Source organism: Eupeodes corollae, chromosome X (assembly GCF_945859685.1).
Source record: "Eupeodes corollae chromosome X, idEupCoro1.1, whole genome shotgun sequence".
NCBI classification, from domain to species: Eukaryota; Metazoa; Arthropoda; class Insecta; order Diptera; family Syrphidae; genus Eupeodes; species Eupeodes corollae.
Window position 1 is genome coordinate 6,121,076 of NC_079150.1, and position 25,666 is coordinate 6,146,741.

Genomic DNA, 25,666 nt, shown 5'->3' on the forward strand with positions numbered 1-25,666 from the left:
ATATATGTATATATGTGTGTATGAATATGTGCTTGTATAAGTTATTTTGAAGTTTTATTTTGATCTTTTCAATCATGAATGAATAGAATGCTTAGTAAAAAAATAATGTAGTGAAACTTATAAATGTTCATGATTATCTAATATACTTGGGGTGGACGGTAACTCTGTATTACTACACTTTATATACTAATAATTGCTTTTTGTCTCCTGACAAAAACACTTTAAATAATAAATTAACTAAGCCGTTTTTAGTTCTCGGACATTACACTTTCACTTCCTTTTGGTTTATATTATAGTTCTCATGGTTTCAGTATGCTTATTTTAACTCGCTATGACCTTACCCAGTTGCATTTTAAAGTCAATATCTATCTTTGTTATCAAAATGTTTTGTTAAGAATAATTTTGTACTAATTTTCAGCAGTAGGTATTATTCTTGTAGGTTACCTTTAAACTTTTTATTTTTTGTACAGATATTGGGAAAAACCAGAATTGGATACCGGCCAATCCACAGCATTTAACCCTATGTGATTACATCTTCCCTTCTGAACTTATAGTCTATGCGATGTTTTAATTTTGTCTCTCTGTTATTTTCATGACCTAAGACTCGAGTCTTATTATTAAAATCACCTTATCGCTTCGTTTCATTAAGCTTTATTCTAGAGAACTCACATACCCCTATGTCTCTTAGTCTCTATACATTTAATCCTTTATACCACTTCTCAAATACTCTTGCAAGTCTGATCTCATCATAAGACCGCGCACTCTCTAAAAATGAAAGTTATACAGTGCAAATTTCTACGGGTTGTAGTGCTCGGTCTGGCTTGGTATGATAATCTAATCTTACGTTTAAGACTTATTAAATTGTAAACCCTCTCAAAATACATCGAGGTCACTGGCGTTTTCTTTCTGCGCCAGCTTCTAGCGGGGGCCATAGACTCACTCTTCCTTCTAGAAAACTTAACTTAACTTAGCCGATAATTCATAGATAAGTTCAAGAGAGTTCTTATAACACCGTCCTTGAGCTATGTATAATATAAACAAATCTCCACTGCTCGTCATCGAACTAAGGCCTGTCGGATGGACCTTTAAAGTTTAAGCTTAAAATTATGGATACAAAACATTTTATCATCATTCTTTGGAACTTGTACTGTTGTGCCAGTTAAAATTTTCTCAATACTGTCTATATTTTTTGTTATTAAACTTCGTATAATAATGAAGTGGCATGAAGACTGTCCGGTAACAAGTCATAAGTAAATCTTAAAATAAGAACAAATTAAAAGTTATTTGGCCAGAAGTCTTGAAATTTTGATGTTTTTGTAGCTTTATAACTATAATATTTTGGCTTAAGCTTGTATTAATCACACAGTTCAGAGCTTGACCTTAAAACAAGCTAAAGCTATATAAATCTAGTTTAGCTTCTAGGTAAAGCTTGTTTTTAAATACACCTAGTTTCGACTTTTTTAGCCTTAGTTTTTATTCATAAGACCAGATTAGAGCTTTCGCCCCAGTTTACATAAAATAAAACTAAAGCTAAAACTAAAGCTAAATTAAAGAAAAATATTTGTACTACTAACAAAAAAAGGAATGATGGTATGCTGTTGCATAGGTCCATTTGAAACCCACACAATATTCAAATTCAAATATTTCACTTTTAAAATAAGAAAATAAGACTGCTAATAACAGATGATTTCAATTCATGAAAGCCTTTATTACAATGGTCCCCAAACTCTTTCAGCCCTCGGTGCAATTAAATTTGTGGTATGTTATCATGGAGTCCTTATATGACGATCCGCCTCGAAAACTATATTCTTAAAAAATTCGGTTTGGTTTTTAACACTTCAAATTCAGAATTCCTTTTCTTTTCTGAACTTCCGAAAAACAACTGAAATTATCTTCTGATGACCTTGAATGTGTTTCCAGTGCCGCTTTATAATGTTCATGCACATTTTTTCGACATCCAACAGGGAAGTAGCAGATCCTCAATTGACTTCCATAATTTAGTTGGATTCTATAGCAGATATTTTCAGTTGACCAATCTTTTCATTGAGTAAATTTCTTCAATTGGTTAGTACCTCAAAGTGTTCTTGAGGTTGCCATTCTTTTTTTCTTAATTGACTAAGTTCACCGTCCAAATCCAAAATGTCATCCTTAGCAGCAACATTTTTGAGATAAGAAAGATAAATTATTGCAGTTGTTACTAAACTTTCGTTGTCCGTTGTGCATGTGATCTTTTTTTGTTTTGAGGTTAATTCTTGGCAAATTAAACAATTATACAAATAAACAATAACAAACTAACACAAATATACACACACAAAAATGTCGTTTAAACAAATAAGTAATAAACAAATGATATTACTAAAAAAAATATCTAATAAACAACAACGTACATACATATATACGGATGAAAAATAACAATAACAAAAACACAGCACTTACAAAAAATCAAGTACTGGGTACCGTTTCTTTTTCAAGTACCTTTACTGGGTATTTTGAAACTGGTAAGTGTATTTATAAATTAAATAAATGTACATTTTTTTTTACATTATAAATTCCTCCAACCCTGATAACAGTACTCGCACTCTGGAATGGTGGAGAGTTGTAAGTCACTAGGCCCTAGTTCTCAACGAACTGTTGCGCCACCAAAAAAAAAAACACCCTAAGATAATTATTTTTTTATAAAATAGCGCAGGTACGTTTAGAATTATATATTTAAAATAATAGTTTGATATTGTTAATGTACATGAGAAATAAAAGGGTTTAAGAATACATTAAGACAAAAACTGTATGTTAAATTAAATATGCATAACATAAAATAAATAATTCAGGAAACTTAATATTTTTAAAACGGAAAAGATCAGAAACACTCATCCTATCAATATTACTGGCCCTCCAGATACTGCTTGAACCTCGTCCTAAAAAGCGTTACGCAACCTATCTTCCGAAGCAAAGGGGAAAGAGAGTTCCCCAGACGAATTGAGAACACAAAAATTGTCGTTGCAATACCAATTATCGGAGAATTTAATTGGTCGAGAACTCAATGTTGACAAGTGTCGTATAATTTAACACAAGTGGCAAACACTATTTAAGAGTAGCACTTACATTAAGGAAACTAAACATCTTAAAATTTTCGGTCTGTATATGTCCAACCACCTCTTGTTTGCAAAAATACCAACAGATAATAGGGTTTCCCGAGGAGATACAAAAGCTTTTCCCCCCTCTGATCTGACTGATATCATTAGACTTAACCTAAGTAAAAGAAAGCCGCTCCTGCGGATTATGGGACAGCCAGTTGCATACGTCCCGTCACACATACAATTTAACCGTATGTCCTTGGTCGTATTCTCTAGTACAGAAATTGCTTTTGCCGTAATTCACGAATGTGGAATGCTTAACAATGCTCTGTCTTTCCCAGAAAATGTTCAGGAATTATTATGCGATGTGCATCGACATCAGCTCCCAAACCTTCTCTTCCTTTTCTAATGCTCACTCTGTGTCTTCTTATTATAATGGTTACAAAAATCACCTGAGTGTGCGCTTAATATTACAAAACTTTGCTACATCTGTATCCTTTTAATTTTACTGAAACGCATTTTATTTTATTTGTTTTTATATATTTTTGTGAACAAGGTTGGTAGTATGTTTTGATGCTTTTATTTAACTAACCTTAGCGGTTTTTAATTCCCACTTGATCTGGTGTTCCTTAAAAAACAATTGTTTAATAAAAAAGACTTTTAAACTCATTAATTTGTTTATGTCAATAAACAGAAATAATTAAACTAAAAAAAAAACCTTTTTTCACGATTCCTATTTTAATTTTTTTAAATGCAGTACACAACAATTTATAAAATACGAAAATCTACAAAAAATACTACACACAACTGGAAAAACAGATTTTTAACTTAAATATCTCTTTCATTATACCCAAATTTTGTATTTATGTATATTAAATTATGTCTTGGAAACAAAAACATATATATTGAAATTTAATGTTTAATTATATGCAAAATATTTTTATTAACATTCAGTTATTTTTTCGAGATATTCAATCCACGATATTTTTACAAAACACGAAAACCTGAAAAAACTACTTAAAAATGGTTTTCGACTCAAGTGTCTTGAGAACGAAGAAAGATATTGACTTCAAGCTTTGTTTTATCTTTTGACAAGGAGTTATGTTACTTTTCATATTTTGTATATTATGAGCACATTCAATGAGAAATTAGTACCTATCAGGATTGGTATGGAAATACCAATGCAGATTAGTTTGAAATCTTTGAACATTAGAAGAGTACAAAATGTCGACTCATCCAATAGCATAATTAACTGAATTTCGACAACTAGACTTTAGACTTTTGTAGTTTTCCTTTTTGGACATCCCCAATATTGAAGTGGCCTTAACTTTTTTTTTTAAAAAAGGGGATGTCTCCCGGTAAACAGAAAGGGATTTTTTATTAATGTAGTTAAATCTGCAAAGCTAAGTATACACGATTGGAAGATCTTTCAATATTTGCAAAACATTAAAGCCGATTTTATATGTCACAAGTGACAGAAAAAAAATAGCAGTCAATTATGGTCAAATTTTCCGTCAAAAAATTGTCCGCATTCTCGCAATCGTTTGTACTCGTCCAAACACCGAATTTTCTGTATAATTGGACAAATGTGCACTAATCAATATTTTTACTGGCGGAAAGTTTTTGAGAAGGAAACAGCAACAAAAAATCTACAGAATTTTAAAAGAATTTCAAAACAAGTAAAATCGAAAGAAATAAGTAGTCACTGTTTGGCAAAATAACAAACAAGAAGTTATACAAAAAAAGGTTCAAAAAAATAGGACTCAAGAACAATTAAAACAAAGTCGATGTCTAATATTTGGATAAAATTAAACAACCGTATAACCGGACAGTTTTCAATCGATAGAGTGGTAACAATTGTAACCTAATTGGATGGCTTTTGATTACAATCGTCTATATTTTGCTTAAACGAGTAGAAAATAAAAGAATTTAAATTTATATTTCTTATAAGGGGGCCATTTATAAGAGCCAAAGCATATGCATCTAATATATAAAATTCTCCTGTCACAGTGTTAGTTGCCATATTTCCCAAAACGGCTTAACCAATTTCAATGGAATTTTGCATATACATACATTCGATAGGTGAGAGAATAGGTTTTTATCAATTTTTAAATTCCTAAGTGGTATTGTTTGATTGCATCAACATCGTACACGGTGCAACGATCACCAAATCGTAATGCATTTGATTTAATAGACACTGAATTGAATCGTGAACTACAATTGTTGCTCGCAATGTCCCACAAATAAATGAAGAACAAAGAACCATTTATGATCACATCATGTCGCAGTTTTGGCAGGACAAGGTGGATTCTTTTTTTGGATGCACCAGGTGGAACTGGAAAAACATTCCTTATTTCGATAATTTTTGCTAAAATACGATCAAATAATAGTATTAATAGCAATAGCATTGGCTCTTGCATTAAGGATAGAGACAGAACAGCTCATCCAGTAGCAGGACACGTGTGCGTTCCACGTATGCTGATGAGATCAACGCGTGCTTAAAATTATCGCTAATGGCGTAATGTTGAAAAATTACAACTGAAATTACATAAATATGCGTGTTCGAATGCTTCAAGATCCATACGCTGAAACATTCTCAAAACAACTGTTAGTTATGGGCGACGGAAAAGTTACTACAGATGCATAAAATTACCGGTCGATTTCTGCACGATCATAGATTCACATGATGCTCTCATTGACAATAAACAAATCATGAGTGGACGGCAGAAAGAGCAATTTTAGCAGCAAAAAAATGTGGATGTCAACGAATTAAATCTCAAGATACAACATTTGTTACCAGGAGGCTTGGTGTCATACAAATCTATCGATACATTTTGTGATGCTACCGAAGCTGTAAATTATCCAATTGGGTTTTTGAACTCATTGGATTTGCAAGGCATGCCACCGCGTAGTTTACAACCGAAAGTTGGATCTCCGGTAATTTTGCTTCGCTTGTGCAACGAAAAGTGATTAGTAATTAACAAAATTAATGAAAATGTTATCGAAGCCATAATTCTAAATGGCAAATTCCGGGGTGATGGGATAACCAAAAATATTGTACACTCTGTTGCATTAAGGGAATAATATTGTTTCGTATGGTATTGTCACAATTAGCGATATGTATATAATTTTAAAGAATTAATTTTAATAAGTTAAAACAATTGTTTGGTGATTTGTTATTTTTGTATTTTGTCACCGTTTACAGTGCTCTCCCACTTACATATATACCACATCCTTAAACACTTACAATATTTACATTTATTTCTAGCAAAATATTCTCTAGAAATTATTTATATGACAACACAACGTTTGTCGGGTCAGCTAGTATCCTTATGTATGTCATTGTATAGTGCCTCATAATTTTTTAATATCATTCATCGGGGATTCCAGAAAAGACTTACGTTGTATTATTCCAAACCCATGCAATTACCATGCGCTTCATTTTAGCAATTTCAAGAGTAAAATAAAGTCCAAAACCTTTTTGGACTTTGTTGCACTTTCCAAAGCCAATTTGTGGAACAGTAATAGATACTGTACATGGAATGTAGTACCCGTGGCATGATGGTTAGTGCGTTGGACTGTCATGCAAGAGGTCTTCGGTTCGATCCCTGCCTATGCCATCGACGAATTGACAAGTTCTTCAAAAGTAATTCTTGTCATGAAAAATGCTTTCTCAAATGAGCCGTTCGGATTCGGCTTAAAACTGTAGGTCCCCTCCATCCCTGACAACAGTACTAGCACACAGAAGTGGTTGAGAGTTGTAAGTCACTAGGCCCTAGTTTTCAACGGACTGTTGCGCCAACCAATTTATTTTTTTCTGATAGATACTGATGAATACTCAATTACCGTATTTTTTAACTTTTTTTTTTTTGCTGTTTCCCATTTGCTCGACAAATTGTGCAGAATACCGAGGACTTAAAGTTTGCTTTATGCTACATGAAAGTCAGGTAACGAAAAAATAAGCATTTACTAACCATGAATGCATCGGTGGGATGTTTTGAGGCGGAATAAGTTGAAATGAAAAATGTACTGACGTTTAGGTGAACGGAACAAAAAAGTAGATATGAATACAATATGGATGGATACACTTCAAACATCAAGTATGTATTTTAGGCATTAGATTATATAATAACTACCTATATACAACACAGTGATTTGCATGTTTTTAAAAGGCAACATGTCAATTTAATTATGTACAAACCTATAAACTTATTAATACTATTACGTACACAGGAAAATAAAATCTTCTTTTTTTTAAATGCGTAGAATTTAGCTGTCTCATTCTTAAGAGGATTATTACAAATTATAGTTAGATAGCAAATGTATGTTTTTTTACATTAGGTGTTAAACATTTAAAGTAACAAAACATTTACAAATTTATCAGTATAGTTAAATAAGAGTATGGAAGGGCCATTGTATATGTCTTTTAGTTTTTAACACTTACCGCAATCATGGGCCTCGTTGTATCGGTTCTTACAGTTGCAATTAACTCCCAGGCCACTTGGTCCCGGCCGAGCCTCAAGTGGAAGCATCTCTCTTTCAACATGATGCATTCCGAGACCTTGGTTTGCTCCAACTGCAACGTCACCACAGCTTAGTGAATTCTGCAAGCAGGTTAATGCTGGAGTTGGTGGTGGGCTTGAAGCGTTATTACCTGCTGTCGTAACAGAGCCACTTATACCGGCTGCTCCCACAGGATTAGATGATGCTACAGCTGTTGCACTGCCGCTTGCAGCACACGCAGTAGATTTTCTATAAACTGTGCTGTTCATAGTAAGCTTGCGAATATTTTTGTCCGGTTGAAAGACCAAAATATAAACTTTTGGTGAATAAAGACAGACAAGTGCCACCGAAGCACTCAAACTGATCGATATGCAAAGGGTTGTTATTTGTATCTTTAAAGACAAAACAAATACATATACATAATAATTTCAAAATGCTTATTGGCAATTCGCATTCCCTTAAATATTTGTGTATATATTCCCACTTCCTTACCTCATAGGAATTTCCAGTACCAAAATAAATTGGAATAAATGCCAACCAGATGATACAAGTTGTATACATAGTGAACCCAATGAATTTCGATTCGTTGAAATTTTCCGGGATCTTACGTGTTTTAATGGCGTAGACGGTACAAATTGTAATAAGTATCATGTTATATAATTGTGAGAATAAAAATGACATATCCTGTATTTTGCATTTCAAAATAACTTCAGTTCGATCAGGGTAATAGAAGCGGGTCCCTGGTGGCTCCACAATCATCCAGACCATAGTTATTATTATTTGAATAGCTTTTTGATAAGAACAAAAAAAAAACAAAAAAAGTTATGGGAAATTTAGAAGACGGGAATAACACTATAACTAAATCGTTAAAATGTATAAGGATAGATGACTCTCTCCACTTTTTTACTAGTTTTCCGATTGTGAAATTAATTTTCAAGCAAAATATTAGAAAGTTTTAAATAAGTTTTGAAGATTGTGCAACTTAACGTAAAGCTGAAGACGGTTTTATTTGTATCTTTTTTCACCTGCTATACCCTCTTCTAGAAAAGAAAAAGAACAAAAGAGGACGCATATCAGCGTGTATGTTCGGAAACACATTTTATAAGTTTTTGGTTTTCGTGAAACAGAATGGTGAAAATATTGGGAGCAATACTAACTTTTGAAAGCGTTGCAAGTCTTTAAATTTTATACATTTTTTTGAAATTTTAAGTTTAAACAATTTTCAAAAAATACATGAAAAATGGGATTCGTTGTTTTTATAAAATAATAAAGAATGACTTATATTATACTTTATTATTATATTATACTGAACATTTTTTTGTCTGTTTATAATAAGTTTTTAAGAAAATTGTCGCTCGTGTCTATACGAATTTTGTCATATCTTAACCCATCCTATTTGCTCTATCCATTTGATGCACCTTTTTCCAATCACCTTGTATATATGAACTTGTTTTACAACTATAACTCAACTAGCTACATATTATACATTATATTTTATTAATAGAATTTAAATTTTTTCATAACTTCTTACCCAATTGGTAATTGGGTCTTTTATTGCATTTATGTTTAACGCAGTAAAATCACACAGCTAAATTATATACACCCTTACACATACATAAATCGTTTCCAAGTAATTGTGTGATAAAAGTCTATGCAATCAAACTTACCGATAAGAGTCATTGTTATTACAACTTGCGACTGTGGACTGATATACTTCAATCGTTGAGCCGATTTTGATGCTGAATGGAAGATCCTTGATATACGATTTGTTTTAGTCAACAATGCACTATAAATAATTGAAAAGCCAACACCAATTCCAAAACGCTGAACAACGCATGAACCAATTGTTGGTTTAGCAATCAAGGCAAATGTGTTCGAATAGCAGACTAGAATTCCAATTAGTAGCGTGTAACTTAGCTCACGACCTGAAGCTCTTACTAATGGCGTATCGTGGTTGATGGCAAATAGAAGTATGACCATAAGCGTCATTACTATGCCAAAAATAGCAAATGTCATTGGAATAATGGCAAACAGAGATTGTAGCGGCATGTACTGAATGTCCAGTGCAAAGCAGGATAATTTATCGGGGTAAGGCCAGTAGCCAGGTCCACAGTCCTTACATGTGAATTCGTCGAAAACATATTCGTAATTTTCACAATTGTCGCAGATCCAACAGCACGTATCACCCTGAGAAAATATAATTTTATTTTTTTTTTTTAATTTATATTTGCACCTGTAAACTAAATATAAGTATAGATATCCCATACAAAATAGAGCAATAAAATTTGTTTTATTATAATGATCAATTTAATTTAAATCAATTTAATTTAATTAAATTTTATTTAATTTGATTTAATTTGATTTAATTTAGTTTAATTTAGTTTAATTTCAAACTATCCCTTCGGATTCGGCAGATCATTGGTTTTTGTCATTAAAAAGATGTTTCCATTTTTAAAGATCAAAAATAACAGTAGTCTCCATACAAATTGTTTGGTAAAAAAATGAAAATTCAAATTTACTCAATTTTCAAATGAAATTTAGTTGTTTTTATTTAACTTGGCTTCTTTCAATAAAAAAAAATAAATGTTTGTATTGATCCAAAATGGTACCCCGTTTCCCTAAGGATTTGTTATTTTTTTTTTAAATTTTCTCAGGAACTCTTGTCCTTATTTCAATATTTTTGTATTTATAACATTCGATGATGAAAAATGTCAAAGTTCGATATCTCGTAAACGGGTCAATATGTTTTTACGAAAATTGAATGTGGAATGCGTACTAAAAATACTTTTAAACAAAAGCTTAAAAATTGTATACATATTGAATTAATTAAAAATAGCGATTTCCTATTGTTCAGTCCAGTTGCAAAAATTTGATTTGTCAAATGGCATTTAAATTTTTGAAGATAAAATTATTTTGCAGGTATGTACATTTGTATATTTTAAATTATAGTCATTATTTTTAAATACGTTCTATTGATACAGGAGCAATCTTGTGCGACCCAGTAGTGCATTTCATTTTGTATGTTTCTTTAAGACTTAAAAACATTAAAAAGCTGTTTTTATGCTATATCGATCATTTTAAGCAGACAGTGGGAAATTCCTCACAGTCACATGGAGCAAATAGGCTCAAAACATTTATCATATCAAATCATTAAAGGTGATTCATTTTATATTTATACACAAGTATCAGTCCATTTTTTTCAATGATAACAACTTACCTAAACATTTTCTTATGACAGAAATAAAAAAAAATATTGATTTCAATGATAAAAACCAATGATACCTATAACTTGCCCTTAAATTAAGGTTCTTCTATCCATCGCATTAATTGCACAGTGAATAGTTGAGATTTGTAAAACTCGTTTGTTAAATTGCCCCCACTTGTGGAAAAATTAGCGCTGGGATCTACGCTATTCTATGGGATCTAGAATAGAATGAGTTATTATTTCTTACCTGCTGCTTCTTAATCATGCCCACATCACATGGAAGTGAACAAGCAGAAGTTGGCTTTTCAACTTCCTTATTCCATACCACATCATGTAAATTTAATTCTAGTTGATTGAACCATTTCCCCACTACCTGTATTATTAAGAAATGAGAAAGAAGACAAATATTCATAATTATGAACATAAATAAATAGAGGACGCTCATTTACCTTATAGTAATATCCGGTGGAATTATCCAACCTTTGGTAATTAAGGATGTCATAGCGGGCCAGGCCATCACCTTGGCTATCAAATTTAACCTCACTTCCAGCAAGATCTGCATTTTTATAAAATGTCAAATAAAAATCAAAAACAGAGAAAAAAAAACAAATAGATGTTTGCACAAATTCTTAAAATATATTTATTATTTTACTAAGCTAAAACACGAACCGATAAAAGAGACATTCAACAGATAATTATCATAGAACTGTTTGCCATCGTAGTTAACCATTTCGGGGCATGCCATTTGATGTTGACCAGTTGCAGGTTTATGCAACCAAACGGATTCACTGTGATGATGTCTATGCGTTTGGTTTGTGCCAACACCTCCTGATGCACACAAATCCTGATGGAGACGGTGTAGTGCATGAGCGAAAGCATAAACCGCATCCACAACAAATTGAGTTTTTGATTCTTGTTCATAGCTGTGAAAAAGAAAATTTTTGTTGGCTTTCTTTTTTAGTTTAAAAGGCTTTTGTGGAATGTCGGAATTATTAAAAATAAGATATATCTTGATGAGCAAAGAACAAAAACTAATGACAAATAAAATTAAATGTTATGACAAAAGCAATGAACGCAATGTTGGCTTTTGTGTTTATTTCTGTTTTTGGAGGACATTCACAAACCACACTTAAATTAATCTTGATATAATTCGCAGTTGCTCTATGTAGCTCGGATTATATGGAATCCCGATTTATTCGGAAAATACGCGTCAAGACAAGGTCTAATGGTCATCTTCTGATGACCCATTACACCGGGACGAAACGCATATATGAACACTTATGACTTCATTTATTACGAAAAAACTTTAAAAGTTAGAGTGATTTTTGTACTGAAAATGGCACTTTAGATACAATTGCTGAAAGGCGTGAATTTATTAGTAGATTACACATTGCAGTTTCCTCTCCGTTTGATTTTCCTCCTCAATACTCATTTTATATACTTTTTGCCATTTTCTGAATACATTCTATGACCTGCCCATCCAGGTTTTGCATATAGTGCAGTACCATATCCACTTGCCCTAAGAATTTCAAATTATTTCCTGTTTAAACTTATCATATATGTTAACCATGCATCACCGGTTTTTTTATTTTCAGTACTCACAATAAATTGTAGCACGTATTTAATATTTGCCTATTTATTATAAGACATGTCTTTACTTTAAATTGACAATACAATGGTCGGAAGAAGTATTTTGACAATACTATTTGTAATGCTAGACCACTTAGTATAGTAAACTGAGAAACGTAATGGGAATCTTTTGCTACTCAAAACCAAAAACAAGGCACCTAGGCAACGGTAAAATCCAGAAATATTTATTTTTTCTAATGGATTCTTTTTGGGACCCTTTTGATGAATAGACCGAGTGTGAGTCAAAACTAACTGGAAAAAGTATGTTGATATCGTAATCTTTGCAGTTTCTTTCGTGTCGCGTGCTAAAAGAATTGAGATTTCCTATCTATATTTTCACTTTTTAATACATTTATTAACTTCGACAAGATTTACAAACAATTAGTTAATAATAATGGGTAAAACGTCGGAAGTAAGCCAAGATTTAAGAATTGAGATTTTGACCAAGTATTATGCGGGTATTTCGGTGGAAAAGTTGAGCAAACTATATAAAGTTCATCGTCAAACCGTCTATCGCCAAATCAATAAGCAGAAAAAAAACAAATGCACGCGAAATGTTCCATGTTTAGGGCGACCACGCAAGACTTCCTAGAAAGAGTACCGTTTTATAGTCAGAAAGTTTAAGGAAAATGTGCTGAACACCCCAAAATCTGTATGAATTGAAACACAAAAGGGGCATGACATTTAAATGCTACTTATATAGCCAGAACAATACCCCAAATATCCCAAAAAATAAACTTAAACGCCTGCAGTTGCCAAAGAATTTTTACACAAGCCTCATCATTTTGGGATAAAGAGTTGTGGACTGATGAAAGTTGTCTTGAGTACAACGGATCAAAAAAGAAATTTTTTTGCAGAATCCCTGGGAAAAAACCTTTGGAAGGGAATTTCTCCGCAAACTCAAAATTTAGTAAAATATATGCCAGGCGGATTGCAAAAAGTCATTCACAGCAACGGATATTGCATTTTCTATTAAATTATGCTTTAAATGTTGTTTAATTTTTTTTTTCATTTTTCCTCAAAATGCGTTTTCTGAAAAATAATTTTTAGTTGCAGAACTATATCATTGAATTTAATGAAATAAACTTCTATTAAAAACTAATGGCCTTACCATTATTATGCATTTTTTAAAAATATTTTTCAACTGATTAAATAAAATATTTGAATAAAACTGTATCATATTTTGTTTGTTAAAATACTTTTTCCGACCATTGTACTATTTTAACTGTCTGTAATTTTTTGTCAGCTGTCAAATAATTTATTTTTAGTTAAACAAGGGTACTTACAGCATGCCCCCCCCACAAAAAAAATTGCTTAAACTACAACAAAAAAATGCCAAGGATTAGAGTGCGTAAAGTGATCAACCATTTCTTAAATTTTCAACTTGTCCCAAATTTGTCTACTTGCTTTGAACATTGTTCCAAATTTTTAACATCCGTGATCTCAATATAAATGGGTTAACTTTTAATTCTAGAAAGTATGTTTACCGTTGTAAAAAAAATTAAAGCCTTAAAATGTACTTTCTGAAACATATTGCCTCAGAATATTTTTTCAAAAATGTATAAAACGATATCCTACTTTTTTTAGGCAACTTCACAAACTGACACGGGATATTATCACTTGTCAACGTGATACGCATCCCGGCCGCTAAATCGTTGTTTCTTTGACAAAAAAAAATTAGCGCATCGCGTAATAATTTGTATTTTATTTCACATTTATGGACATCATGTCAAAACTACAAATATGTACATCAATTTAAGGAAATGGAGAGAGTAATACGTACGAAAGACTCGAATCTTGATATTAAGGTTGTTCCTTAATAACTTTAGATGTTCATACATTTGATATTGGTTTTGGTATCCTTGCTTTATACCTTTTTTCCTTAAGTGTAATATTGAAGGCAAAAAGAGTTATTTAGATAGTCACAAAAGGGTATATCTAAATAACTCTTTCTATTTTTTATTTGGAATATAAACCTTCTTTCTTTTGTTTATAAAAAAAAATAGAATTTGACATTGTAAAAAATCAATAAATCAGTCTGGATCTAAGTTCTAAAAATAGGCACGAGCAGTGAATAAGCATTTGTACACAATGCCAACGAAATTATTTTGGCATTAGATTATTATTAGTTTAGTTTGTATTATTTTTATATTTCATTTTGAGATGTTGTTTTTGACACATCTAAGAATGTCGGATTTATAGTCAATCCTCTCGTTCCGTATTTATAAAATACGTCTTTTAATAATGTTTAAAAACTGACTTAAGATAAAAATGATTTTAAACGCACCCCGATTTTTCTGACAACTTTAAATTCCTATCACATTTTCGAATGCCTGTACGATCCTTTAATAACGGTGGCAGATTCTTTTCCAATACACAATCAAATGTATCTTCCCAATATTCCTCAAACCATGGATTTCGAGTATTTGTTTGGGGAGACAGTGACATCATATAGTCATCAAAATCTTGAATTAACTCCGATTGAAGTTCAACAGTAATTGAACCTTCAGCAATATCTTCTAAGCCATCAAGCAATTTTTGTTGCTTGCCCCATCCATCACTGGCAATCCAATGGAAGGGTTGTGCCAGATTAGCCCGTTTAGCTGCTTGTAAAAGACTTCTTGCATCTTCGGCTCGAACAAAAAGAACAACACCTCTGGCATTTGGTTTTTTCAGCAATTTTGCTATAATAGCATCAAAAACCTTGTCATCAGATGCTGATGGGACTTTTTCGGCGGCAGCGATGCATACATTTCGCTCGGTTGCTTCCTTGTGAAAAGCCTCTATTCCATATTCACCGTAGGATCCTTCCGAGTGGATAGTTGAGACATATGACCAGTTAAAACATTTTATTATGTCAACCATAGCAACCGATTGAAAGGTGTCTGGGGGAACAGTTCTTGCAAAAAGATCAAATCTTGTCTTATCACTAAGTGTTTTCGCTGTGGAGGCGGGTGAAATTTGTGGAATGTGGAATAAACGCAACAAGTTCGCCACCTGCAGCGATACGGAACTATATGAACCACCAATTACTCCAAACACCGGTCCAGTTGTATTGCGTCGTGGTTGTGGAGTCGAAAGATCCTGGCATTCAAACGCAGATGTATCCATATTGTTAAGGGAACTTCGAACAAATTGTAGTGATTGATTTAATGCGTATGTATCACGTGAACAAGTATCTAAAATGTGGACACCAATTGTTATTCCGGGTAATAAAGTTGAATCATTGTTAACATGATCGACAGCATACAGCATCGCCTCAAGTCGGTGCACACCACGATTATAAATTTTCGGGCCACACGGTGTATTTTCGCCTTTCTCATGCACTGGAAAAAGGCCCCCAAGTATTATATCTCCGGCAAGATTTACCGATACTAGTTCTTGACTTGGCTTAGAGTTCTTGTTTTGATTTTGACATGCAAATGGATAGAAGAACAAGAGTATTATAAGTCCTATGGGCTTAGGCGTTTGCATTGTCATTCTTAAATAGTAAAGGTAAATCGTATAGCTGTTCACTATTTTCTTTCAACCAAGTCAACAACACGTTCGAGTAGAAAAATTTCTGTAAGAATAAAAAGAAAATTTTGTGTAAAAATAATATTGAGCTAAAATAAAGGTTTTTTTTTTTTGATTTCTAAGCTAACAAATAATTGTTGTATCTTTCTTTTTATATAAATTAATTACCAGTCGTTTTCAACATCAGGTACAATTTTGATACAAATTTAATTGACAATTTTTTTTACAAAAAATTAAAATCTTATAAGAAAAATTACTAAAAGTTGTTAAAAATTGATGTTCCACTCAAATATCTTTGCAAAAATTTAAGGAATTGATATTGATATTAAAATTGATTAATCGGAGCCGTAATCTTGTTTGCAAAGGAAGAGCTATGAAAGGTGTTGTCCCGGTGGAACTGAGTTTTTTTTTTTATTCAAGAGAATACATCCAGTAGGTTTCAAGCTTGGCCATATGTGTTGTCTCCTCGTAGTATAATTCGTTTTTCTTCCAACTTGATACAACTTTGAGAATAATGGTTAAACTGGTGATCAAAGGTTCGCGAATCTCTACACAATGCAATAATAAGCAAGGTTTCATTTCGAGCCACCGAAAATGGTGTAGCTGACTAAATACGGCATCAACAAGACCCATAATTTTTCCCCCAATGTGCTAAGACATACATAGACAAAGTGGTTTTGCCTTAACGATATCGTAATCATTGAGGCATGTATACACGATACATACTGGGTTGAGTTCAAACTAAATTTGCTCGCTACTGAAGCCAACTTAACTTAAGTTTCTTAGAAAATTAATTTTATTATCAAATACAAGACTTATGTCCGATTTCAAAAAAAAAATCACTAAAAGCCATTTTATCTAAAAGCTTTTTAAATTTTATCAGACCTTTTATTTTTTTCAATTTCACCAAGCTTAAAATGGGAAATTTCAGGGATATTTTTTTTAAAATAGAGCTCTCCTCACAACCCTGTAAAAATTTTACAAGTCAAAACAATAGCTGTTAATCTGTCATATTCATTTCTTTATGACACTTTTAAAATTTAATGAGCCATAAATGGGCATTTAATTTTAAAAGGTGTTTAAAATATTGTTTACTTTAAAAATGTTTGGTGAAACCAAAATATCCCATTTAACAGTTTAAAATCCTGTTCAATGTATAAAAATTGTTTATGCAACTGGGCATTAATAAAATGCACTACTGGTTCGTTCGAACTTGCTTAAAACTTTGTATCCAAAGATTCGGTTTAAAAATAATTCCTGTATTTTAAAATATACATATGAAATAATATGGTTTCGTAAAAAATGTGTACCCATACTCGAGATATTGAATGTCAAAAAAAAAGTGTAATATTTTTTTTAAATCCAAAATAAAAACAATGATAGTTTTGATCATCAAATATTTTTAAAATTGAAATTAGTTGATTAGTTCTTGAGAAAACTTAAAATCCGATTTGTCAAACTGAAATTTTTTACAATTTCTGATGTTTCGAAGTCCCTAGAATCTAAATCAAAGATTTTTAGAGAGATGTCCGTGTGTCATGTGTACTTGTGTAAGCTTTTTTCGTCGCCCATATCTCAAGAACCAAAAAAGTTATCCACTTCAAATAAATGTTGTATAGACATTAAAGCAGAAAATGAGGATAGCAATTTGTGGGTCCCTAAATATCTCACGAACTAATAAAGCTGTCGATTTTAATTAAATTTTGTTTTATGTAATGTGATGCGATACTAATTAAATATAATTTTAAGAACAAAAATCGGTTAACCCTTTAGTTATAAATAAAAAAACTGAAAAAAAAGTTTGCCTCGAATGTTTTTAAAAAAAGAATTCATAATAATTTTACAATAATTGTATGTGACGAAGAATAACGTTTTAAACATCTGGTAACATCCTAAAATATGACTACTAAACATTGGTTAAAATTGATTTTCAACTTATATAACTTGATAACAAAAAAATTACTTAATTACATTTTTTTTTATTATATAATAAAATTTTTGTATTATCTTATCATTGGAGCTAAAAATATTACATTATTTCTGTATGTTAAATATATACTGCACAATTTACAGAGATTGGTATACCAAGTTTAAATGAGTTTCTAATACAAAATTGAAAGATAAAGTTTTGGTTGGAGCAAAAGTTACTCAAAACCTTCATTAAAGAGCGAAAAAAAATTTAGAATATAAATAAAAAAAAATCTATATAAAATATATAGAGTAGAGAGAAGGCGTGAGGTGGGTTCAACAGCTAAAAATGCGAAAGAAATATAAAAATTAAAAAACAATAAAATAAATACGTGAATAAAGAAATAAATAAATATGTACACAAAGAATAAAATAAATAAAAACAACATAAATAAGTTTATTAAAAAATAAATAAATAAATGGATAAATGAAAAAAAAACAAATAGATACATACAAAATTAATAAACAAAAAATAATAAATAAATCATAATAATAAATAACCAACAGCAAAGACAAATATAAATAAATAACAAAAATCATTCTTTTAAATGTTATAACTATGAAACTAAGTTTGACATTAAAACATTGTCAGATATTTAGGAGGAAACTTTATATCGTTCTTTTAATTTTATAATCCTTTCAGAATATTAGCTAACGTGTGTAATTCGTTGGTTGAAAAATGGCAATGAAGGTTTAACATCATTTTTAACAACTTGTTCTGAGAAATTGCAACCTTTGGATGTGGCTTTCTGTGCAGTTACCCCAAGCAAGTGATCCCTATAGAATGATTGCTTGAAAAATAACTTTGAAAATTATAAGTTTATTTATATGACTTTGATTTACGATTAATAAAAGGATACCCGTGGCATGATGGTTAGTGCGTTGGACTGTCAAGCCAGAGGTCTTGGGCAGAGTATATCTAATAATTATTATTTGATATACTCTGGTCTCGGGTTCGATTCCTGCCTTTCTCCAAGAGTAACTCTTGTCATGAAAAAGTGCTTTCTCAAATTAGCCGTTCGGATTCGGCATATAAACTGTAGGTCCCCTCCATTCCTGACAACATTACTCGCACAAAGGAATGGTTGAGAGTTGTAAGTCACTAGGCCCTAGTTTTCAACTGACTGTTGCGCCACCCAATTTATTTATAATTTAAAAGGATTACTTTTTTTTATGATTTCTTGGACATGAATTCCAAAAGTTAGTTATTATTATTTTTTTTTTAAATATTGAAAACTTCTAAAAATTATATCATGAGTTAAATATCTTGAGAATAAAAGAAGATATTGACTTCCAAGTTGTTTTATGCCATAGAAATATTGTTGTTAATATTTAGTAATATTATGTAAAGACAGTGTTTTCCTATAAAAATACATTTATTTAATTCCTCGAATATATCTTTACATAAAACAGCTTAAACTTAAGCTTTGAATTGCATATCTAACTTGTTAAAAAAAATACTAGTCGAACTAGTGTAGGTGCTACCAATGGAAGGTTATCAGTGTGGGTCGGCTTCCTGCCTTTTCGAATACTTTACGAACAAAAATCATTTTATCTCCAAAATATGTTTGTGCAATATAAAATAACGTTTTTGACGTCTGGTAAAAATTTGAGAAAATCGAATTGACAGTTTTTCTTAGAAAAAATAAAAAACCTAAGAAAAACATTACTAAAAGTTGGTAAAAGGTTATTTTCGACTCAAATATCTTTTCAAAAATTTATGATTATGCCATCAAACTAATTTTGTCTTATAAGAAGTATTGTTTTCAACATTCGGTAAAATTTTGAGAAAAATCAAATTGACATTTTTTTAACAAAAATAAAAAGCTAAAAAAAAATTACCAAAAGGTTGTAAAAATTGATTTTCGACTCAAATATCTTTTGAAAAATTTGAGATATTGGCTTCAAATTAATTTTTTTAGTGAAAAATAGATGATATTTACTTCAAATTAATTCCAATCATGCAATTTGTATTTGTTTATATAGTGGTTTTCGGCTAATATCTCATTTATGCAAAATATTGTTGGTAATTTAAAATTTTTAAGAATAATTTAACTAGCAACTTTTTTAATAAAACACGAAAACCTACAAACCTTTTAATGGATACGACTTCAAACTTTGTTGCTAAAAATACTACTTAACTGATGACTGGGCCAAGAATCGGAAATCCAGCCATATTCCAAACGTTCAGCACAAATTCATCAATTTTTGACCAATAAACGATTCAGCGGGGGATTTAAATAAGCCACAAGGCTTATACAGTTTAGTAATATAAGTAAAGTATGAGTAGTAGTATAAGTAAAGATTTCATCTTAAAATTTGTAAGTACTTTAAGGATATTCACCAAAAAGCAGTTTACTGTCAAAAATAACACAATTTAGAATTGAAAAAATCTTTAGTAATGCTTCTAAGTATTTTTATATGATATTTTCTGAGAGAAAGAGCAAATAATCCGGTTCTTACTTTAAAGACCTTTTTATTTTATTCTGACAAACATACAAAATGTGAGGCTTTCTTAAAGTGTTTTTTTCTTTCGAAGTTGAGTTTCGATAAAATGCAAACACTTTTAAAATTTTAAAAAAACTAAGCGAATTTATTTTTTGCTTTGGATGCTCTAGAACTGAGATTTAAAGACGAATTTCAAGAATATAAATGTCCCAAAGTGACACTTTTGTTAAACTAAGGTCTAATTGAAAAACAATGAACGTTTCATATCTATTAATATAAAAGCTTTGAATCTCTAAAGAACTGATGTGAAAAGAAATTATGCAACGTGTAATTTGTGAGTGGCACACTAAAGTTTCTTCCCATCTTATTTGTTTGACTTAATTTGTTGTTATTTAATTTTTAGAGAAGCTATGTACATTAATGCACCTATTTCCTTAAATTCAAGTATCAGAAATTTGTCATCCAGCATCAGCTCCAATCTATAAATAAGCAGACAGATAACGATAGTAATATTAGACTCCCGAAAATTGAGCCCGATAAAAATACGTCAGTATTTAATTTTCTAAGAAAAAAATTTAATTTTATGGCGAACATTCCTTGTCTGAGTCTCTGCATTCATATTTTTGTAGCTTTTATAGAAATAAAGGGTGATTACTTAGCTATTATCTGTTTGGCAACACTGGTTTAAACAGCTGACGCACGTTTCGTGTTTTATTTCACTGTCAAACATCTTCAGTTTGGTCTATAATTTAACCATGAATCGGCTTATAAACGAGCAACACTTGCAAATCTTTGAATTGTATTATCAAAATGCGTGCTCTGTTAAGAATGTTCATCGAGCGCTTCTTGTGTTCAGCGAAAAGCTCATTTTTGGCTAAATGGGTACGTAAATAAACAGAATTGTCGACTTTGGAGTGAATATCAGCCAGAAGCATTGCAAAAGCTAAACGAGAAAAATTCAAAGTTTAATGTGGCTTATGGGCTGGTGGCATCTTCATAGATGATGCGAATCGTAACGTAACTGTGAATGGTGAGCCCTACCGTGAGATGATATCCAACTTTTTTTTGCCCAACCGGTGGACCGGTCAACACCAGTCTATGTTAAAGCTCAGGTCTACAGAGCAATCCTGCTTCAATTTACGCATTGGAAGACAATTTGAAGCATTTATTCGTGAGATACCGGCCGATATGTTGAAAAGACTATGCCAAAATTAGATTTTGTCGATGGACCATTTGAGGCGGAGTCAAGGTCAACATTTGAATAAAATAATCTCCATTTTAACGTTGCTAAATGTCACGGCTTATCCTTTAGGAGAAAAATCTGCCGAGCTTTATGTGAGAAATAATTTGAATGCAGAGCTGACGAAATTGGTAATTGGAATATTTTCAACCATACAAACTAATAGTCTAAACAAACGATGTTTAGTCCAAACCTTCTCCAACATCTAAAAGTTTGTCGGCCACATTTGTACCTTGGGTCCATTATTTTCACGGTGTTAATAATGAACTAATAACTAGGTGCTTAAATTAGACGAACTCCGTTTGTTGCGTTTTTCTTGAAATTGGTAAAAAAAATTAGCAGAGAATGTTTTTGAAATAAAACATAAAGTTTTTTAATTTGAAAGTCAACATCGAGGACATATTTCACCGTATCAAATTTCATTTTTACTTGCGACATATAAAAACCTATGACAAGTTTTGCATTCATAAAAAAAATTTAAACTCGAGATTTTAATTAAACATGACCTAACGATATGTCGAAAAAGGTGGGTCCCACAATCCCTTCCGTCTGCCTGTCAGTTTGACGTGGCCCCTACGGCCTAAACCACTAAGTCAATTGACTTCAAATTTGGAAATTAAAGCTTTGAGCCAATTTGCGTTAGGTTTTTTTTAATTTTTTTAAACTAAAATAACAGCAGTAACCATACAATTTTCTTGGCCAAAAATCTTGTTTTACTAATTTTATTAAATTTTGTTTTCTTAATATTTAATTAAAAAAAAAGTTTCCTCCTCAATAAATCCGATATTTTGGTTTAAAGTTTTCTCAAGCACTAATCAACCGATTCAATTAATTTTTGTTTGCACACGCTCATCAAAAAAAAATATTAAACATTTTTTTTAAATTGGTAATCTCGAAGCCGGGACATCATTTTTTTACAAAATTGAAATGTAAAACTTATATTAATAAGCTCCTAATAACTGCATATTAAAAATATTTTAAAACTTCAACTTAAGAATTGTATATATTTAAAATGTAATCAAAAAGAAAACCGCTCAAACGATTTTCAAAAATTAATTTTTTTTTAATGAAATGACATTTAATTTTTTGAAACCAAATTTGTTTGCAGTTACATGAGCACATTTTTGAATATCCTTCTTTACGTGTCAAGCTAGGAAAAAAAATGTGTGTGGTATTTTTTTCATTCCACAACTTCTTCAAAACAAAATTGCTTCAATTAACTGCGTACTCATTTTTTAAATTAAAAACAAAATTGTTTCTAACTTGATTCAAGTGTAAATGATTTAAAATGTTCCTAGAAGAAAAAGTACTTTTTCACTTTGCAAAATAATCATACAATTTGTTGTAATGGGATATGCTGTGGTTGAACGTAGCCTTAAAAACATTGTTTTTCGTCGCATTTAGCATGTTTAAAGGGGTAGATTTTGAAAACATAACAATTCCGGACATCATAATTCTTAAACAAAAAATTGTTTCATTTCTGCGCCAGATGATGAATTTGATTTTAAGTATACATTAGCATTAAAGAAAGATATGTATGTATATGTACATTCTTTCTACTAACGATAACTTAAATATCCCTTAAAAACGTTGTTTATTTTCGTCTTTGTTTATTTTTCTTCGATGGTACCTTGGTCATATTTGATTTCACTTTTATATCATACAAAGGTCAGAAAATACTTGTCTAAGCTTATCAGGTTTATCATTCCGTATAAAACTCATAAGGTAATTAATATATCTATAAAAATTCCTATACTTTTTGACGTTTCTGAATGTATATACATGTATTTACATAACCATGTATAAACATAACAACCCCTTAGTGGTTCAAATGAAAACTATTGAAAGAGTGGAGTTTTTAGATTTTAACGATAAACCTAGCTTGCGTTCAAAATATGTAAATACAAAAGATTCTCTACACATAATTTTTTGTTTTGTTTTTGGGTTTATATTCCTTTAAATAATTAATTTTAAAATACAGGCAAAGTTTAAATTTAACTCTCTATTTGCTTACAAAACGTAATTTTTTAGAAAGACAAATGTTACCTACATAGTTTGATGCACTTAACAGCAATTTGCAACTAAAAAACAATTAGAGTGCAATAATTAGAAACAATTAACATTACTTGTTAATCTTATTCGAGATTTAACTTTAAAAAAAAAAACTATATTTTTGAGTTGTGTATTAATTTTTCAAAACAAACAACACAAAAAAAACCACAACAAATGTTGTTATAAAAAGCCTGCCAACACGATTTGACGGACATGACATTTAACAAAAATGCATTTATTGCATGTATTTTATTATGGTTTCATTCTAAGAACAAATAAGAGTAACAAACTAAAAAGTTCAATTTTCCGGAAACAAGCAAATCCTGGACTTTTCTCTACCCTTATTTTTTTTGTTTGGTTTCCTGACCTGATATGCTTTCTTAAGTAGTCATCGTAGTACACATTTTGTGGATTTTATGTATATAATAATTTAAGTATGTGTATTAGTTCATACATCCGGGGTGATTTTGCAATAATTGCTGTTGTGTTATCTGGTTTCAAAGATTATGTTATGGTACCGTACCGTTGACCTAATGAATTTCATTCAAATAGTACTCACAGCAAACAATGTATCACCTGTTTATCAATACTCAAAGAGACTGCACGCACGTGCTGCATCCAGAAGGGTTGTAAAATTGGAAATGCAGCATGCAGCTCTGTGGGAGTTGGGAGAGTGGGATACGCGTCTGGGGTTACATAAAGGTTATACAATTGATATATATATATAGAATCACTTGTTACCTAAACGTTTCGATTAGATTAACAATCCGTTCATATCAATGTGCACAAAAAAAACATTAATCTGGGCAAGATGAATCGAAGTGAGACAATTTTCCCGGACTTATTTTTTTGGAATTTTTCTCCCGCACTGATGTTGAAACGCAACAACGAAACATCCAAAAACACCAACGTCACGAGACAACCGTTGCCCTTCTGGTAGATATTCTGTCTGGGATTTCCAAGAAACATACAAATTTGATGTTAAAGTGAAGTTCTCTTTGAGAGACTACCCTATGTTCTGGGGGTATCTTGGAATTTAGGAGTTCTCACCCATACAAAAACACAGTTGGGGCAAACAACAAACATTACTTTTCTCTTTGAAGTTAGTTTCTTGAGCGCAAGCGTTAGTATTTTTGGTGTTTGCAATTGTCCTTTATACAAATAAAGTGAAATAAATATAATATATTGAAGGCAATAAGCTGTACGAACAAAAAGCTTTTATGATTACAAATGTAGGATTGTAATGATTTCATAACAGACAAAATTTAAATTAAAATCAGCGTCATCATCATCATCATCATCATCATCATCATCATCATCATCATCATCATCATCATCATCATCATCATCATCATCATCATCATCATCATCATCATCATCATCATCATCATCATCATCATCATCATCATCATCATCATCATCATCATCATCATCATCATCATCATCATCATCATCATCATCATCATCATCATCATCATCATCATCATCATCATCATCATCATCATCATCATCATCATCATCATCATCATCATCATCATCATCATCATCATCATCATCATCATCATCATCATCATCATCATCATCATCATCATCATCATCATCATCATCATCATCATCATCATCATCATCATCATCATCATCATCTTCATCATCATCATCATCATCATCATCATCATCATCATCATCATCATCATCATCTATTATATTATTATTATATTATATTATTGTTATATTATATTATATTATTATTATATTATATTATTATTATATTATATTATTATTATATTATATTATTATTATATTATTTTATTATTATATTATATTATTATAATATTAAATTATTGTTATATTATATTATTATTATATTATATTATATTATACAAAAAAAACGTTTTACTCGAATTGTCGAACATCCTTTTTCGTTTCAAAAAAATATGACAAATGGAATTAAAAATGACCATTTGACCAAGTGCAAAAATAATGACCAAATTTGGTCACAGATAACTAATGTGGCAATCGTGGGTTGGGTACACC

The 25,666-nt window shown here is 31.0% G+C and overlaps 1 protein-coding gene across 2 annotated transcripts; it reads right to left on the minus strand.

Annotated features, from left to right (window-relative positions):
* Positions 1-470: 470 nt before the first annotated feature.
* LOC129953332 (metabotropic glutamate receptor) lies at positions 471-24,554 on the minus strand. Of its 2 annotated transcripts, XM_056066438.1 has the most exons (9): positions 24,374-24,554; positions 14,696-15,970; positions 11,449-11,702; positions 11,229-11,335; positions 11,027-11,152; positions 9,242-9,761; positions 8,067-8,362; positions 7,516-7,966; positions 471-2,147 (listed from the first exon to the last, which is right to left on the minus strand). In XM_056066438.1, the coding sequence occupies exons 2-9, from the start codon at positions 15,886-15,888 to the stop codon at positions 2,143-2,145; spliced, it is 2,952 nt and encodes a 983-aa protein (XP_055922413.1). In that variant the 5' UTR covers positions 15,889-15,970; positions 24,374-24,554; the 3' UTR covers positions 471-2,142. The 2 variants fall into 2 exon arrangements, with proteins under 2 accessions (XP_055922413.1, XP_055922412.1); XM_056066437.1 differs by lacking the exon at positions 471-2,147 and having other exon boundaries at positions 5,491-7,966.
* Positions 24,555-25,666: the final 1,112 nt, after the last annotated feature.